General features: G+C 41.6%; 1 protein-coding gene across 1 annotated transcript; it reads left to right on the top strand.

Annotated features, from left to right (window-relative positions):
* The first annotated feature begins 15,959 nt into the window (after positions 1-15,959).
* On the top strand, positions 15,960-17,144 carry LOC115982302. The gene is made up of 2 exons (XM_031104866.1): positions 15,960-16,140; positions 16,570-17,144. The coding sequence occupies exon 2, from the start codon at positions 16,575-16,577 to the stop codon at positions 17,022-17,024; it is 450 nt and encodes a 149-aa protein (XP_030960726.1). The 5' UTR covers positions 15,960-16,140; positions 16,570-16,574; the 3' UTR covers positions 17,025-17,144.
* The last annotated feature ends 425 nt before the right edge of the window (positions 17,145-17,569 follow it).

Below are 17,569 nucleotides of genomic sequence, written 5' to 3'. Positions count from 1 at the left end.
TTTGGCTCCCTGAACTATCAAAGCGCACAATTAACCTCTCAAATCAAAAACTATGTATTTGAGTCTTAGTTTCTAGTGTGTTCAAGAAGATCATTTAGTTGTCAAACAAGTGGTATTATTGAAGACACAAAACTGCTCAATACCTGTAGATCTATTAAGAGTTAGTGAACCTCGATACCAAGCTCGACGCCTCTCAATTCATCAAGCTTTAGAAAAATTGAATGTTAAATTTCTGTTTTTAGCCCATAATGACTTGGTTTTGTTGGAATTCTTGCTCTAGGGTTCCAGATCATATAAAAGGCTTATTTTACAGTCATCATCAAAGAGGTATAGAAAGACACACGCATAACAAGTGTTGCTATAACATTTGTGCACCTAAGATTTTGTACCAAGCTGCTTTAGTTCATCCAAGTGTGGATTGAAGATCTCTGCAAAGCTACAACAATCAAAAAGGTTGTTGTGGAGTCAGTCACAGATAGAAGATTCGTGCAAATGAGAAGTCTTCTACAAGATCAAGTCCAATCAAGGATTGAAGTTGAGGTTGGTATAGCTCAATAAGTCCTACTGTAGGTAAGTACTTCGAGATAGGCATGTAGGGTAAAATTCCTTGTGCTTGTAACCGTTTTTTCTTGTATGTGGATTCTTTGAGAGTAGTGACTTGAAATTCACTCAGCGGGTTTTTGTTTGCGAGAGTTTTCCCCATTTTAATCAAATCATTGCGTTAAACTTATTTTCCACTGCACTCTAATTTTGTTTGCTGATTTTATTGTGCCTTGATCTGATTTGCTTGTAATTTGACTAATTAATCAATTTGGGTAATTGAATTAATTAATCATGGTCAATTTATAACCCAACAAAATGCATATTACAACTTATCAAGACTTACAAATTATCATGGATCTCAAAAACTCAAACACTTAACCTATAGAACTTAACAATCTCACATTTTGTTAATCCATAAACCATAATATATTAGATGCAATGACAACATAATCCTGCAATTAATATCCCTTAATAGCGAGTGAATACCAACTATTATGATCAAACAATAGCTAATTTCGTTACTAATGCTATCTTGGTCAGTTACCATATAAAAATAATTTATCATTATTCCCTTAGCTTCCAAGTAATAATGACAAGGACCACACAAGAGGATATCATTAGACTTAGTCTAGTGTGTTCCATTGTTTATACTTCATTATATTGTAGCAGCATAGATTTGAACCCTAGATGTATTCATGGGAAATACTAAAAAGTATCAGTTAAGTTATAAAACTCTTCGTAGGGTAGATAGGCTATTAGAGAGGCATATTCACAAACGACTTTATTAGTTGAATTGACTAGAATTTGCTCCTCAAAAAAAATAAATAAATAAATAAATAATAAAAATGACTAGAACCCACAAGACATCTAATTAGATTTGAAAGATTAGTGGGATGAAATATTCATGTGCAGTTGTGCTGATTATAAATTTATAATTAAGACAAAGAAAAGGTTTAACAGATAGATCAAACCCATAATGGCCCGTTCATCTTAGGCTTGGGCCAATGAACACAACCAAGGGCCGAAGAAGAGCATGAAGAAAACCCATGAGCATCACAACAATGACAGCAATAGCAGAAATACAGAACACAGAGAGCAAAATTATCAGAAAACAGAAATGGGTTTCTCACTTTCCCTACCTTAAACCTCAAAATTGTACTCTCTTTTTTTACCTTAAACCCTGAAAGGGTAAGAAATCACGCAACATTGGGCCTGACAGATTCAGACTCATGGGCCGACATTAAGGAAGGGCCCAGGGCTTAGCATCACTTGAAATACTTGGTGTACACGTTTGAAATCCGAAGGGATCCTAGGGAAATCAGAATGTCCGCACAAGGATAATTCTAGAAGATCCGCCTTAATGAAAAACCCACTCTACAAGGAAATGTTTGTCCATCATGTTTGGGATTGCTCAAAGTAGAGTCCCATAAGGAAAAAACTTCTAGTCCAAGGAAGAGAAGCCGACTTTCTTCTACTATAAAAGTTTCAATACCCTCGCAAATCAAGGTACGCATAATTTACCCTCTCTAGCACTCTAGAGTTAAGAACAATTCTAACTTTACTATCGGAGGGTATTTGGTCGACAGCACACCGGTGCCCACGGTGAGATCACTTCTTTATTCTTGCAGGTTGTTAGCTTAAGTGAGCGTGGATCGTGGAGCGTGGATCGTGTAGCTCACTGGTGATATTATGGCATCATCAGTTGGCACCGTCTGTGGGAAACGTGAAGAATTTAAGCCAGATTATCGCCTCCCGGACATAAGAGTCACATGGTACTTACTCGCTCGATGGCTACCACCAACAACGCTCAAGAAGACGAGCCACCGAGATCTACTGCATTAGAAAGGCAGGTCCAGACTCTCATGACGGCGGTTGAACGACTCACAAAGCAGAACCATGATCTGGAGGAGCAGCTATGCCAAAGGGATGCAGGACCTAACCTTCAGGAGAAAAACCAAGAAGGTAACAGTGCCGAGCGAAGAGAGTAGGAGAAGCCAGAGGGCAGCAACGCCCCAAGCCGATCGGAGCAGCAAAATGTGAGCCTTCCGTCTCTCATGGATTTTGCCCCCCCGCCTATCATCGCAGAGATTCAGGCGATGAAGGAGCAGATGGAGGTCATGATGAACGCCCTCAAGGGGCGAGCATCTTCTGATCTTGAAGATTTAGTGAACAAAACCGACTCACCATTCACCGCGTCCGTCAACTCATTCCCCCTGCCACCAAAGTTCCGGATGCCTCAGATCGAAAGTTACGACGGGGTCAAGGACCCACTCGATCATCTAGAGACCTTTAAGACCCTGATGCACCTTCAAGGTGTACCAGACGAAATCATGTGTAGGGCGTTCCCGACAACGCTGAAGGGGCCTGCGAGGGTTTGGTTCAGTAGGTTGACACCAAACTCCATCAATACTTTCAAGGAGTTGAGCGCCCTGTTCACCACACACTTCATAGGTGGACATCGATACAAAAAGTCCACCTCGTGCTTAATGAACATCAAGCAGTGAGAAGACGAGACGCTGCGAGCCTACATAACTCGTTTCAACAAAGAAGCCCTTTCGATTGACGAAGCCGACGATAAGATACTCGTAGCCGCATTCACTAGCGGGCTACGGAAGGGTAAATTCTTGTTTTCCTTATACAAGAATGACCCAAAAACCATGACTGACATTCTCTACAGGGCTACCAAGTACATGAATGCAGAAGATGCGTTGCTGGCCCGCAAGGAAAGGCCTAAGAAAAGGGAAAGGCAGGAGGACACGAGACAATATAGGGGGCGAAAGGTCGCTAAAACCGGGGATCAACATGATGAAAAGCGCTCCAGACCCCCCACTGGAAGATTCACCAATTTCACCCCGTTAACCGCCTCGATCGACCAAGTATTGATGCAAATCAAAGATGAAGGAGCATTGACCTTCCCTGGAAAGTTGAAGGGAGACCCCAACAAAAGACCGAGAGACAAGTATTGTCGCTTTCACCAGGACCACGGGCACAACACAACTAACTGCTATGACCTGAAGCAGCAAATTAAGGCCCTAATCAGGCAAGGAAAACTACAGAGGTTCGTCAGCAGGGAAAGAACTGATACACCGGAGGAACAGGCCCCACGATGGGAGAACGAGCACCCTAGACCACCCATAGGAGATATACGAATGATCGTACGGGGCACAGCTGTAGCCAGATCTTCCAAGAAAGCCCGCAAAACCTACCTCAGGATGGTCCATAGCGTCCAACTCACAGGATCCGTACCAAAGATGTCGTGAATAGATAACCCCATCATAAACTTTTCAGAGGATGAATCTTGGAGACTTCACTATCCTCATGATGACGCGCTAGTAGTCAGCCTGCAAATTGGGGATTATAACATGCACCGGGTCCTCGTCGACAACGGCAACTCAGCAGACATCCTATACTATCCAGCATTCCAGCAGATAAGGATTGACAGGGAACGATTGTCCCCAAGGAACGCCCCACTCGTAGGATTTGGGGGTACAAAGGTGTTCCCTTTAGGCGCAATAACGCTAACCGTAACGGCGGGTGACTATCCTTAGCAGATCACTAAGGAGATAACGTTTCTCGTAGTAGACTACTCGTCCGCCTACAACGCCATCCTCGGGCAACCCACTCTTAATTCCTGGAAGGTGGTAACTTCAACATACCACCTAATGATCAAATTCCTGACGGAATATGGGGTAGGAGAATTCTGGGGAAACTAAGTAGCAGCACGAGAATGCTATATCGCCATATTAGAGATGGAGGATCAACAGCAGATGATGTGTATCGGGAAGCAGCGAGCATTAGCAGAGCCAGTTGAAGAGCTAGAAGAAGTAAGACTTGACGACACACGGCCTGAACGAACGACTAAAATCGGCACACTAGCCAGTTGGCCAGTACGCCAGATGATCACGACTTTCCTAAGAAATAACCAAGACGTCTTCGCCTGGAATCATGAAGACATGCTGGGAATCGACTCCTCAGTCATGATCCATAGGTTGAATGTGTCGCCCTCCTTCCCTCCAGTCCGACAAAAGAAACGAGTCTTCGCCCAGGAGTGGGATAAGGCCATAGCTGAGGAAGTTCGAAAGTTACTGGAGGCAGGTTTCATCCGGGAAGTATACTATCCCGACTGGCTGGTGAACGTCGTTATGGTGAAAAAGGCCAACAAAAATTGAAGGATGTGTGTAGACTTCACAAACCTCAACAAGGCTTGCCCCAAAGACAGCTACCTGTTCCCACGGATAGATACCCTAGTGGATTCGACTGCAAGACACGAGCTCCTAAGCTTCATGGATGCTTTCTCTGGCTACAACCAGATCAGGATGGACGAATTTGATCAGGAGAAGACCTCTTTCGTCACAAGCCAAGGATTATTCTGCTACAAGGTGATGCCTTTTGGACTCAAAAATGCTGGAGTAACATACCAAAGGCTAATGAACAAGATGTTTGCACATCAGATCGGCAGGAACGTTCAGGTTTACATTGACGGCATGTTAGTCAAAAGCATGCACGAAGAGGATCACCTAAATGACCTCAGAGAAACATTCGATATACTTCGATCGTTCAACATGAAGCTGAATCCGAACAAGTGTGCATTCGGAGTAACGGCGAGAAAGTTCTTGGGTTTCATTGTATCCCAAAGAGGAATAGAGGTCAACCCGGAGAAGGTGCGGGCCATAATGGAGTTGGAACCATTAAGGACGGTTAAGGAGGTCCAAAGTCTAAATGGAAAGATCGCAGCTCTAAACAGGTTCGTCTCAAGGGCGACAGACAGGTGTTTACCATTCTTCCACACTCTGAGAAAGTCATTTGAGTGGACGGATGAATGCCAAACGGCCTTTAATGACTTAAAGACGTATCTTTCGTCTCCACCGCTACTCAGTCCTTCCGTGCAAGGCGAGGAACTCTACCTTTATTTGGCAGTCTCGCATGCCGCAGTAAGCGCAACTTTGGTAAGGGAGGAGGACGGGATACAGAAACCCGTCTACTTTACCAACCGTGCACTCCGTGGAGCAGAAAAGAGGTACCCCCAGATGGAGAAGTTGGCTTTCACGCTAGTAATAGCTGCGCGGAGACTTAAGCCATACTTCCAGGCGCATACAATCATTGTTTTAACGAACAAGCCACTGAGAAAGGTCATGAATAGCCCAGAAGCAGCGGGAAGAATGGCCTTGTGGGCAATAGAGCTAAGCGAATTTGACATCCAGTACCGCCCGCGGACGGCCATAAAAGGGCAAGCAGTAGCTGACTTCATCGCCGAGTTCACACTCGGGGAGGACCAGTTGGTAGAAGAGAAGGAACAGTGGAATATCTACACAGACAGCTCCTCAAACAGACGAGCCGGAGTAGTGATCCAAACTCCGCAGGGGGACACAATACGATACATGATCCAACTGGATTTTCCAACAACCAAAAACGAGGCAGAGTATGAAGCCTTGGTCGCAAGGCTAAACCTTGCAAAGGCCGCAGGAGCGGAAAACATAATTGTCCACTGCGATTCACAAGTGGTAACAAGTCAAATCAATGGCGACTACGAGTGTAAGAACGATAGAATGAAGAGATATTTAAAAGAAGTGAAGTACCGAATCAACAGCCTTGAAGTCAAATTCATTCAGATCCCAAAAGAAGAGAACGAATGGGCTGACCAACTAGCAAAAGCTGCATCAGCCGAATTCATGCTGGTTCCCGAACAGGTATTATCATTCGTCCAAATATCCTCACTTATCGATGATGGAACAAATATGCAGGTGGTGAACTCTGAATATAACTGGACCACGCCATTGATCTCCTACCTAAGGGCCGGGGTGTTACCAGAGGAGAAGGGTGCCGCAAGGAAGCTAAAGGTCCAGGCATCACGGTTCGTGCTGATAAAGGACGTCCTATATAAAAGGGGCTTCTCTCGACCGTACCTGAGGTGTTTGTGCCAAAAAAGAAGCAGATTATGTGATGAAAGAAGTACACGAGGGTATCTACGAGAACCACTCGGGCGCACGATCACTAGTACACAAATTGATCCGAGCAGGATACTATTGGCCTACAATGATGAAGGATGCGCAAGCCTATATCCAATCTTGCAACAAATGCCAGAGGTTCAGCAATTTCATCAGGCAGTCGTCCGAAGAGCTGTAACGACACCCTGGTCGTTCGCACAATGGGGACTTGATATTATGGGCCCATTCCCGACAGCTATCCGGTAGCTGAAATTCTTGGTCGTCGGTATAGACTACTTTACTAAGTGGGTCGAGGCGGGAGCTTTAGCCACCATCACGGAGAAAAACATCCGAAGTTTTTTCTGGAGAAATATCGTATGCAAGTACGGGATACCCAGGGTACTGGTCTCTGACAACGGTAAGCAATTCGACAACCGCGCGTTCGGAGACTTCTGTGCGGAGCTAGGGATCAAGAATCACTACTCGTCACCCGCACACCCACAAGCGAACGGGCAAGCTGAGGTCATAAACCGGTCCCTGCTTAAAATAATCAAGACCCGTCTTGTGGGGGTAAAGGGTATCTGGCCAGACGAACTACCTAGCGTCCTATGGGCATACCGGACCACAGCAAGAACACCCACTGGAGTAACACCATTCCGACTTGCATATGGAACCGAAGTTGTCATTCCCGCAGAAGTGGGGCTCACGAGTTACCGGGTGGAAAGCTACGACGAAGATATGAACAAAGAGGCTATGCGCCTCCAGCTTGGTCTAGTGGACAAAGTCAGAGCAACAGCAGAACAGAGGTTGGTGCGCTATCAGAATCTCATGGCGAAACACTACAACAACAAAGTAAGGCATAGGGACTTCCAGGTCAAGGACCTTGTACTACGGAAAGTGATGGGTGCCGCTAGAGACCCTTCACAAGGAAAACTCAGCCCCAACTGGGAAGGACCCTACAGGATCGCGTCATGGAAAAGGAAAGGCACTTACCACCTCGAGACAATGGATGGACAAAAGCTGCAACACCCTTGGAACATGGAGCATCTTCGGAAATACTACCCATAGAGAGAAGAATACGAGGAACCAACGATTTTCCAGTTTATTTTATTCTATTAGCTACAATTTACTAGTTTTTCTTTGACTTTTGCTACAATCTTTTTGTACCTTTTTAAGCCCAAGGGAGCAGGTACTTTTTCTTCAAACGCATTTTCTTTAAAGAAGAATATTCATAGACGACTTAATTTTCCACATGGGTGGGTATCACAAATGGATATGCTGCAGGCAACAAAGTCCATAAAGTGGATGAATCACCAAAACGGTGCAATAATTTACAAGTCCAAATAATGGACGAATCACCCAAAGGGTGAAATAATTGTCCACAAAGTGGACGGATCACCAAAACGGTGAACTAATTTACAAGTCCACAAAGTGGATGGATAGCCCCAAGTGTTTAATAACTGTCCACAAAGTGGACGGATCACTAAGATGGTGAAAAAACTGTCCACAAGGTGGACGAATCACCAAAACGGTGAACTAATTTACAAGTTCACAAAGTGGAAGGATCGCTCAAAGTGTTTAATAACTGTCCACAAAGTGGACGGATCACTAAGATGGTGGAAAAAATTGTCCACAAGGTGGACGGATCACCAAAAGGATGAACTAGCTTACATGTCCGAAAAATGGACGAATTAACCCAAAGGGTGAAATAAACTGTCCACAAAGTGGACGGACCACCAAGATGGTTGAATAACGTAGTCCACAATATGAACGGTTACGAAGATTGTGAAATTTCCACAAAGTGGACGGATCATCAAATTAGTAAAATAATTTAGTCCACCAAATGGACGAATCACCAAAATGGTGAAAACAACAGTCCCCAAAGTGGACGGATCACCCAAATGGTGACAATAGTCCACCATGAGGACGGATCACCCAAGGGTAAAGACTTTCTACATTCCACTAAAGTGGACGGATCAATCGATCTTGAAATCTAATTACTCCTCAAAGTGGACAGATCAACCGTCGTCTAGAAATACTCGTTAGAAAAATAACGGATAAAACAAGTATTTTCTCAATCTCCCTTTCATAAGGGGGACGGACATTTAAGAAAGTTCCAAACAAAAAGTATCAGGAAGAAGAAAAATAAAATAAAGCATTCATAAACAGATGAAACCCCCAGAGGGCAATTGTTTCATACAAAAATAAAGGACGGATTGTTCTCAAAATAAATACAAAAATGGAGGATGGATTGTTCTTAAAATAAACACAAAAAAGATATGTAATATCAATCTACATTTTTGGGTCGGCATCTTGAACGACCTTCGACGGAACCGATTCTCCGTCACCATGAATAGCATCGTCACCAAAGAGGTCGTCTGTGTTCTCTAAAGCGACAAGCAAAGCAGACGTTTGATCTTGATCATTGACATTAATCATTGACACGTCCAGTTCAGGGTAGGCTTTCTTAGGTTGACGAAGGGCATCATCAAAGCCTTGAAGGAACGATCCCCTCAGCTCTCTCAACAAAGCGTCGGAGTCTCGGTATTCACGGACCGCAACCTCCTTAGCTTGACGGAGCTTTTCCTTCAAATCCTTGATTTCCTTGTCTTTGGCTTCCAAGGCCTTCCCAGCTTCATCCGTCCTCTGCTTAAGCTCTTTTCTCGCCTGCTCTGAAAGGTCAAACTTCTTCTCCATTGTAGACTTCCACTTATGAAGTTGACCGAGCTCATCATCTGTCTGCTCTGCCTTTGCTCGAACACATTCCAGAGCTACCTCACGGTTGAGGCACCGGTCCATGAGGCCCTTCATCATAACCAATGACTGAAATAAACAAGTTAAAAGGTGTTAAACAAAAAGCCAAGCAAAATAGACGGACTCAAATCGACGAATAAAAGTTACCTGTGCAACGGCAAATAGACACGTCTTCCCCATTGCCTTCGTCGAGTGGTTGCCAAGGTCCTCGTAGTCCTCCGAGGAAATAATTGACAAAAGCCTCTCTAAAGCAAATTTAGAGTCGTCGCGGAGAAGAGGAGGAGGCTTCTCCTGGCTGGTGGACGGGGCCTTCATTAAGCCCTTGCTAGACCCTTGTTTTGCTGGAGTGACGGTCTTCGCACCCTCAGCCATTAACCCCACAACGGGTTCCAAAGGGACTTTTTGTTGCTTGTGTGGATGGTTAGACTTGGACGGCTGTTTCCTCTTTGCCACCTACACTGTCCCCTTAGGTACCACAACCTCACCCGTCTCCTTTTGCCTGGCGGCTTGTGATTTTAGTAGTGCCCTTCTCTTTGCGTCGTCCATCTCTGCAAAATATGACGGATGAAGTTATTTGCATGCAATAGAAATAAATTGATGAAGTAAAAATTGATGGGCTTACATTTATGAACCCTCTCGTCGTATTTAATGGTCTCTTGAGTAGGCTCAAGACCATCACAGTACCAGTGTATTGTTTTTGGGTTCACCAACTTGGCCCAAGTCCTTTCTTCCGGCTTGGTCTTTTGGAAAATCTTCTCAAGAAAACTGAACTCGTCAAGACTAACTTGTGGGGGTCGTCTACCTGCAGAGAAAGAAGACGGTTAGAAAAAGAATTATAATGGACGAGTATGAAAAGGATTATAAATATTTGGACGGGTGCATAGGAGATGAATGTATCACTCCCCAAGTTGTGTCAACGGGCATGTACTCCGTCTCCCCTGGACGGTTCATCCATTTGTCACCCTCTAGGAAAAAGTAACAACTCTTCCGGTCTCTATTTGAGTTGGGAGTCTCAAAGATAGCCTTCAACAAAGGGCTTCTACTAGCAAAACTATACATTTCCCTTGATCTATCTATCTCATCTAGACGGTAGCAATGAAGGAATTCACGCACCGTCAACCTCCTAGCACCATCCGACATTGCACCATAGAGAATCTCCATTGCTATGAAGACCCTTTAGGCGTTCGGAGATATCTGGGTGACGGACAGTCCCAAATAATGTAAGAGTTTTCTATGAAGTGTACTTAGCGGAAACCGAAGTCCTGCCTTCAGCATCTGCTCGTATACTCCGACACCTTCTATCCCTTCGTAATAACACTTCTCCGACACATATGGTAGACGGATGGGAATGTTGTCTGGAATTTGGAAGTTTGCTCTAAAAGTGTTGAAATGTCTCTCCTTGATGATGGATTTGAATTTATGCACCGTCCACTCTAGTAGCATGATGAACTCCCTAAGTCCATCAGCACCAACGACGGATCCCAATGCTTGATCCCCGTCGTCATCAGAAGAACCTTCTTCAACCATCTCCATATCCTCATTTGTTGAGGATGAAGAAGAGGCAGATGAACTCCTATCTTCGTCGAGACTCTCTTGGTCTTTATGACCGGACGGGTATACCTCCTCATATTCCGTCCCGTCACGAACCACTGATTGGTTACTTGATGCACTAGACATTGCCTACAATTGACAATGAAACTTAAGACTGATGGGTCTAAAAGTACTGACGGGTGTGTAGGTCTAACAGAAATATAAGCACAAAATGCAACTTGAAAAAATGAAAATAAGTACTCACCACACTTAGTAAATGGTAGTTGACGGTTGAGTAATCGACAGATACGAATTCTCGACGGAGTGCTCTGACAAGGTTGACTACTTCGCTCTGACAACGATTTTTGGCTGAAAATAGTAGAAATGAAGGGAGAGAGATGTGTTATATATATGAGAGATGCACGGAAGACGAAGCGATGCTTCGATCCGATACACCATCCAATCAAAGAGCAACACGTGGCATGCCTCATAAATGTTGACAACCTGTCAGCACACATCCACAGATTGTACCCCTTAAGGAACCGTCAACTTCATAAATCTTCAGCCGTCAACATGATCAATCTGGAAATGTCAAGTTCGTAAATTTTCAACTGTCATCATGATCAATCCTTGATCGTCATCCCCAATTATATTTAACCGTCACCCTAATGGTCCGACCACTTAAAAATCATGACAGACCATAGGGTTAAGGGGGCAACTGAAGAGGTAAGAAATCACGCAACATTGGGCCTGACGGATTCGGACTCATGGGCCAACATTAAGGAAGGGCCCAGGGCTTAGCATCACTTGAAATACTTGGTGTACATGTTTGAAATTCGAGGGGATCCTAGGAAAATCAGAATGTCCGCACAAGGATAATTCTAGAAGATCCGCCTTAATGAAAAACCCACTCTACAAGGAAATGTTTGTCCATCACGTTTGGGATTGCTCAAAGTAGAGTTCTATAAGGAAAAGACTTCTAGTCCAAGGAAGAGAAGCCGACTTTCTTCTACTATAAAAGCTTCAATACCCTCACGAATCAAGGTACGCATAATTTACCCTCTCTAGCACTCTAGAGTTGAGAACAATTCTAACTTGACCGTCGGAGGATATTTGGTCGACACCATACCGGTGCCCACGGCGAGATCACTTCTTTCTTCTTGCAGGTTGTTAGCTTAAGCGAGCGTGGATCGTGTAGCTCACTGGTGATATTACGGCATCATCAAACCCTAAAGCCAAAATCTTCACAAGAATTCCCTTCGAAAATGGGTTTCTTCGCACCTTCACTTACGAACCATCTTCGTCTCTATGCCTTCTAAAGACCTCGCCTTTCCACTCTACTCTGCTCTCTCCACCTCTCTCTCTCTCTCTCTCTCTCTCTCTCCCCAATTTTATTTCACAGTTTGTTGGGGTAAACTTTCTGGGACATTGTGATTTTCTTGGTTTCTCTAGCTGCAGAAATTTTGGGGGTTCGTTTTATTTCAATGGCTTTGTGTTATATCTTAATTTTTCTGAACTGGGTTCCTAGATTTTGTAAAGTTTCCTGCTTTTTTGTTTTTGGGTATTTTGCAATGACTCCAATGCATGTTTGCATGAACATGAAATTGAAAAGATTAAAAATAATATATAGAACTCTTGCTTTCTCTTTGCTTAATTTACATGTGAAAGAAGAAACGAAGGCCCACCTATAGGTGCTGTAATTATAGTATAAAAAATAAAAATAAAAATAAAAAAAGTAAAGAGGAACTATAAATTACAAAGGGAAGCCAGAAATTTTCTGATATTGATTGAAACTAAAGAGGGAATAAGGGATTTTATTGCTGGAATGCTGGAGCTTGTGATGGTAATAATGGAAAGAAGAAAGGAAGCATTTGAGAAATTGATAAGTGGAAGGAGGCTAGTACTTGCAAGGCCATAAACATGGTGAGTTGAGTGCAGCAGTAGGTCAGGGAAAAAATGAACAATGAATGATCTCAACAATGTGTCTCAGATTTGTGTATGAAAAAGACCCGGCTGATGAGGGTGGCACAAAGTCATGCTCTGCTGCAGTAAATTTAAACCTAATAAGAGGAGAGAGCTACATCAGGGAGGAGTAATTCTTGCTTCTTCTTAGATAGGCTAAATCCACTAAATAATAATAAGAGGAAAAATAAAAATAAAAAGATAATAAAAAGAGACAAGTTCCCTTCAATTTTTGAGAGTGAAGATAATCAATGGGTTTTTTTTTTTTTTTTTTTAAATATTTTTTTAGTAATTGGTATGTGCTGTAACTGATGTGCAACCAGAGATTTCATCTTATGCTTAAACATATTATCTAGGGCCCAAATCTGAAACTATGATGGAATCTTTAGTACGCCCTGTAATTCTTCTTATCCAATAAAGAAAAAAAAGTATTCCCTATCAGACCTCAACATCGTGTTCAAGTAGTGAACTCTTTTGACTTCTAGATGGGGTACTTGTTACTGGTGTGTTCAACGTTTTGGGTAAATATTATAGTTCTGTAATAACTAATATATGGTACTACCTGTTGGTTCTTTACATAGTGCTCAACTTTTAGGAATTTGATAGTAGCTGCCTGAGGTAGGATATGGAGAAAAAATGGCGTTGCATCCGTGGTCTACCATTTTATTTTGAGTCTCTTAACCATTAATTTATTAATCGAAAGAGGGGTCTTTTCATGTTATGCTTTAATCACATTATTTGCATTGCTGTTGCACATGTGCATAAGGATTAGCACTTCCTTTTTGCCAGTCTCATCATGATTTGCAGCTGATGAGTGTTGTTACATGAAAATTTGGAACTTCTGTCTGTCAACATATAAAAAGAGCTTTAAAATGTACTACTTATGGACCAGTTACTTCTTGATGAAGGTATGATAATGATTTTTATCTCAAGTGTAAGTTTAGCTACAAATAAATGGATTATGGAGTAGTGTGATTACAGCTGTGGACCTATGGTGAGAGATTTCCTCTGCACTTTGCAGGGAAGAATTGTTGAAATTTATGGGTGAGAGGCATCTGGGAAAATAACGCTTGCCCTTCACATCATCAAGGTAGCTCAAAAGCTTAGAGATGCATATTAATTCTGCCCTCTTGTACTTTGTGATTGGTGTTTTTAATGACTTGAATTAGTTTGGTTTGCCTAGGATAACAGAAATTTCTTATTAACTCATCACAGTATAATCCAATTAGTCAATTTAAAACATAGATCCAAGACCCTTAACTATTTTAATATACATTTATTACATTAATCAAAACTTCTTTTATTTATTTATTTATTTTTGTTGATAAGATCCTCCTAAAAAATTTCATGCCTATTCTGCTCCTGGGCATGAGCTTAAACTACTTATCCCATCAAAGGTGAATGCACCCAAATTACCCAGCAACTACCATTGGAGGGTGGGATCAGTTGCTGTAAGTTTCACTGGTTATAGCCGATTCTAAAGGACTCTTATTTAGAAAGGTTCCCTACATTATCTAAAAAGGAAAAAAGGTCATGCCTATTTTAGCTATTATCATTCTATCAAGGGATGTTGAACTGTACTTAAAAAAAAATATCAAGGCATAAATTTTGTTGGGGCTAATGTTTCAGCTAGACCACCCTTTTGGTGTACTTTCATTGGAAATATCACACTTGTCTGGCAACTTATTAGAAATACATTTATAATTCAATTGCTGTTAATCTGTTGTTTGGATGTCTGATATTTAAATCATAACTGATAATCTCTTAAAACCCATTTTGCAATTAATCCTCAGACATTCAAAACTTTTTCTCTAGAATGCGGGATGGTATCACATTGCTTCATGCTTCTTGGTCATGGATGGGAGCCCCTACTGCATTGTTCTCTCTGTATGGTTTCTCTGGATAGTCACTATTTTGGTCCTATATTTTTTACTGATTTGATGCTGTCTTAGCTCAGAGGTAGAGCACTTGGCTTTTAACCACATGGACGTGGGTTCAATCCCCACAGACGGTGTTACCTTTTGTCTTTCACTTACCCAAAAATAATAAAAAAATTACAACTATTAAGCTACAGTTATGAATGCTTTTTACATAGCAACATGTAATTGTGAATATTAAAACTGCTAGCATCACCAGAAGAGTGTTACCAATTTGAAGATTGGCATCTTATGAACATGAACAACAGTATGGACCATCCATCACTGACAGACAGCATAAGTAGATCTCCATGCTGTTGAATTATCAAAAAAACAACAGCATGGAGATATACTTATGCTCTGTGTCAGTGATGGATGGTCTAGACTGTGAATTTGACAGAATGATTACTAGTGAACCCTTTGATTATAGGCACACATTTGTAAGATTACACCAAGTTCTCGGTATGTTAGGATTGCCTTTTTGTTTCTTTTGGGTATACCGACTACATTTAATATGGCAGTTGTTGGCCTGGACTGGAGTGCTTTTGGTTCTAAGTCAAGAATATCTGCACTTTAAATCCTTGTCCATAAATTATTTCTAGAGGTATAGGTTTTTGGTTCCTTCATTTGTATTCAAAGCCTCTGTTACTTTGGGTCTCGAATTGTTTGTCAAAATTGGGAAGGTGAAAGACTATAGAGCTAGAGGAGCATGGCACATGTATGACAGTGTCAGAAATAAACATGAAGCTTAGCACGGCACAATCCCATGAAGATAGACTATTTCAAATCATTGATATCTTTCACAATGTTAAGCTATGTTTCCTTTGATGCTCTAAATCTGCAAAATAGTGTTTCAATGCTTGCTGGATATTGGCTATCAGTGTTTTTGTATTATTTTTAGTGCCAGAGTTATGACTAAGTTGTGTAACGTAAGATGAATAGAGATAATTTACTTTTAATTTTTAAAATAATCATACAGATGTAAATTGCAAATGCACAAAATGAAAATGAAAGCGAGGCCAAAATGGGCAAATGCCCTTTTTTCGGAAATTAAACATCTTTGTGCCCTCATTCTGAAACTAAATAGGGAAATGCCCCTCTTTTGTAACTCGATAATCCTAAAATCGAGTTATATGAAATACTCGATACTCCGATAATCGAGTTATATACAGGTTTTTCCCGCACTGCTGGCATTTCTTTTTTTTGAATCTCTACGTAACTCGATTTTTAAATAATCGAGTTAGTTATACTATTATAAGCCGTGATTTCGTACTGTCTTTGTGTCAGGTGGAGTGTTTCAAAGTAACTCGATTCATGTAATATCGAGTTATAAAGTATACTTGATATCCGTAAAGTCGAGTTATTCTCTTATAATTTCTGCACACCTTCTCCCACTCAGTGTGCCTTGCTCTCTGCTCAACTGAGGACGCTTTCTGCTGAACTGAGTTGGAACTCCTCCACGGATCAACAGCGGCTTTCTTCAAACTCAATTGAAATTTGTATCACCTCAGGTAAAAAATTCACATCACAATTTTAGGGCAATGTTATTTTCATTTGATATTGTATTAAATTTTGATTTTTTGGGTTGAATGAATGTGAAGAAAGTACATTGGTGTGATTTTGGTTATTTGTTGTAGTAAACGTTGGTGAGAAGAGAATGAAATAATTTCTTTACTATAGCAACATTTGTATTGCACATAATCATCATTGGTCAGACATTTACAACAACATTTAGTGTTGAAGACAATGTGTAGACATTACCAACAATGTCTATTGTTTATGGTCAAATGTTGGTGTTAGTGTTAGTATTTCATTTTTAGCATGCAATAGTACACACTTTTATGAATGTCTTTGCTGTGTACCATTCTATGCAGGATTACATTATTTAGCAACAGTTGATACACACTGTTAACTTGATCATTTGGTGTTATTGTATTCAGTGTCAATGTCTGGTTCTGGCAACCCACAACTCTATAGGCCTCATGATGTGTTCACTGCTATGGGTCGTTGTTGGGTATTGGAAGATGAGTTCAGCTATCCAATCAATCCGAATTTGCGAAATAGTGCTTACGTTCACAATACCATGAGACAGGAGTGGGCTTGGTTATTTCGTGAACAACAAATGTTTTATGATGAGTTGGTTGGTTTTAAGTTGCCAGTGCCTCGGCGACTCGCATCACAAATGCCCAGAGACAGCATCGACGAACTTCGTAAAGCATTGAACCGCATAAGAGAAGAAAATAATCGAATGAAGATACGTCTTAATCGATATCGGACCCAAGTCGAGATTCGAGAGTTAGTGCAGGAAGGGTGGTACGAGCATGCACAGTTCATGCAATCACTTCTTGTTGATCCCATTTATCAGTCAGACGTGGAGATGTCAGATGAAGAGTAATCGTGTCGTGTCGTGGTGTAATTAGATTTTGTTGGAGAACTATTTTGCTTAACTATGTGTTATATGTATGGTTGCATTTGTACTATGTAAACCTTATTATTGATTATGAGAAGCATGCAAATTATTCGTAATGTAGATTATTCTCACATAAGTCATAAAAGTCAAATATTCTCACACATGATGTTTTTCAATAAGCACGTACGACATAACACAGAAAACATAAAATAACTTACACTAACATTATTAACTTAACCATAGACATAACACACACACACACACACACACACACCACAGTGGTATTCATTCTGATAGGTAGTCCTCGTAGTTGAGGACATTGTTACGTTCTACCGGAGTGAGTTGCCTATTTGTTGCAACGGCTTGCTCCTCCGCCAATTGTAGCATATGATACCTGGACCTACGAAGTATCATAAGATTGTTCTCTTTTTTTATTTTCGTCACTGCACGCTCATATTGGTGCATGTTTTGTCGTGGCAGTGTGAGCGAGCTACGCTCGACAAGAGGCGCTCCGATTTGCAGGAGATCAT

Source organism: Quercus lobata, chromosome 3 (assembly GCF_001633185.2).
Source record: "Quercus lobata isolate SW786 chromosome 3, ValleyOak3.0 Primary Assembly, whole genome shotgun sequence".
NCBI classification, from domain to species: domain Eukaryota; kingdom Viridiplantae; phylum Streptophyta; class Magnoliopsida; order Fagales; family Fagaceae; genus Quercus; species Quercus lobata.
Note: the sequence above shows the minus strand (reverse complement) of the source record. Positions and strands in the feature narration are given on the sequence as shown.

Excerpts from the sequence above, each read along its gene's own strand:
- LOC115982302 (XM_031104866.1), top strand. The coding sequence starts at position 16,575 with ATGTCTGGTTCTGGCAACCCACAACTCTATAGGCCTCATGATGTGTTC.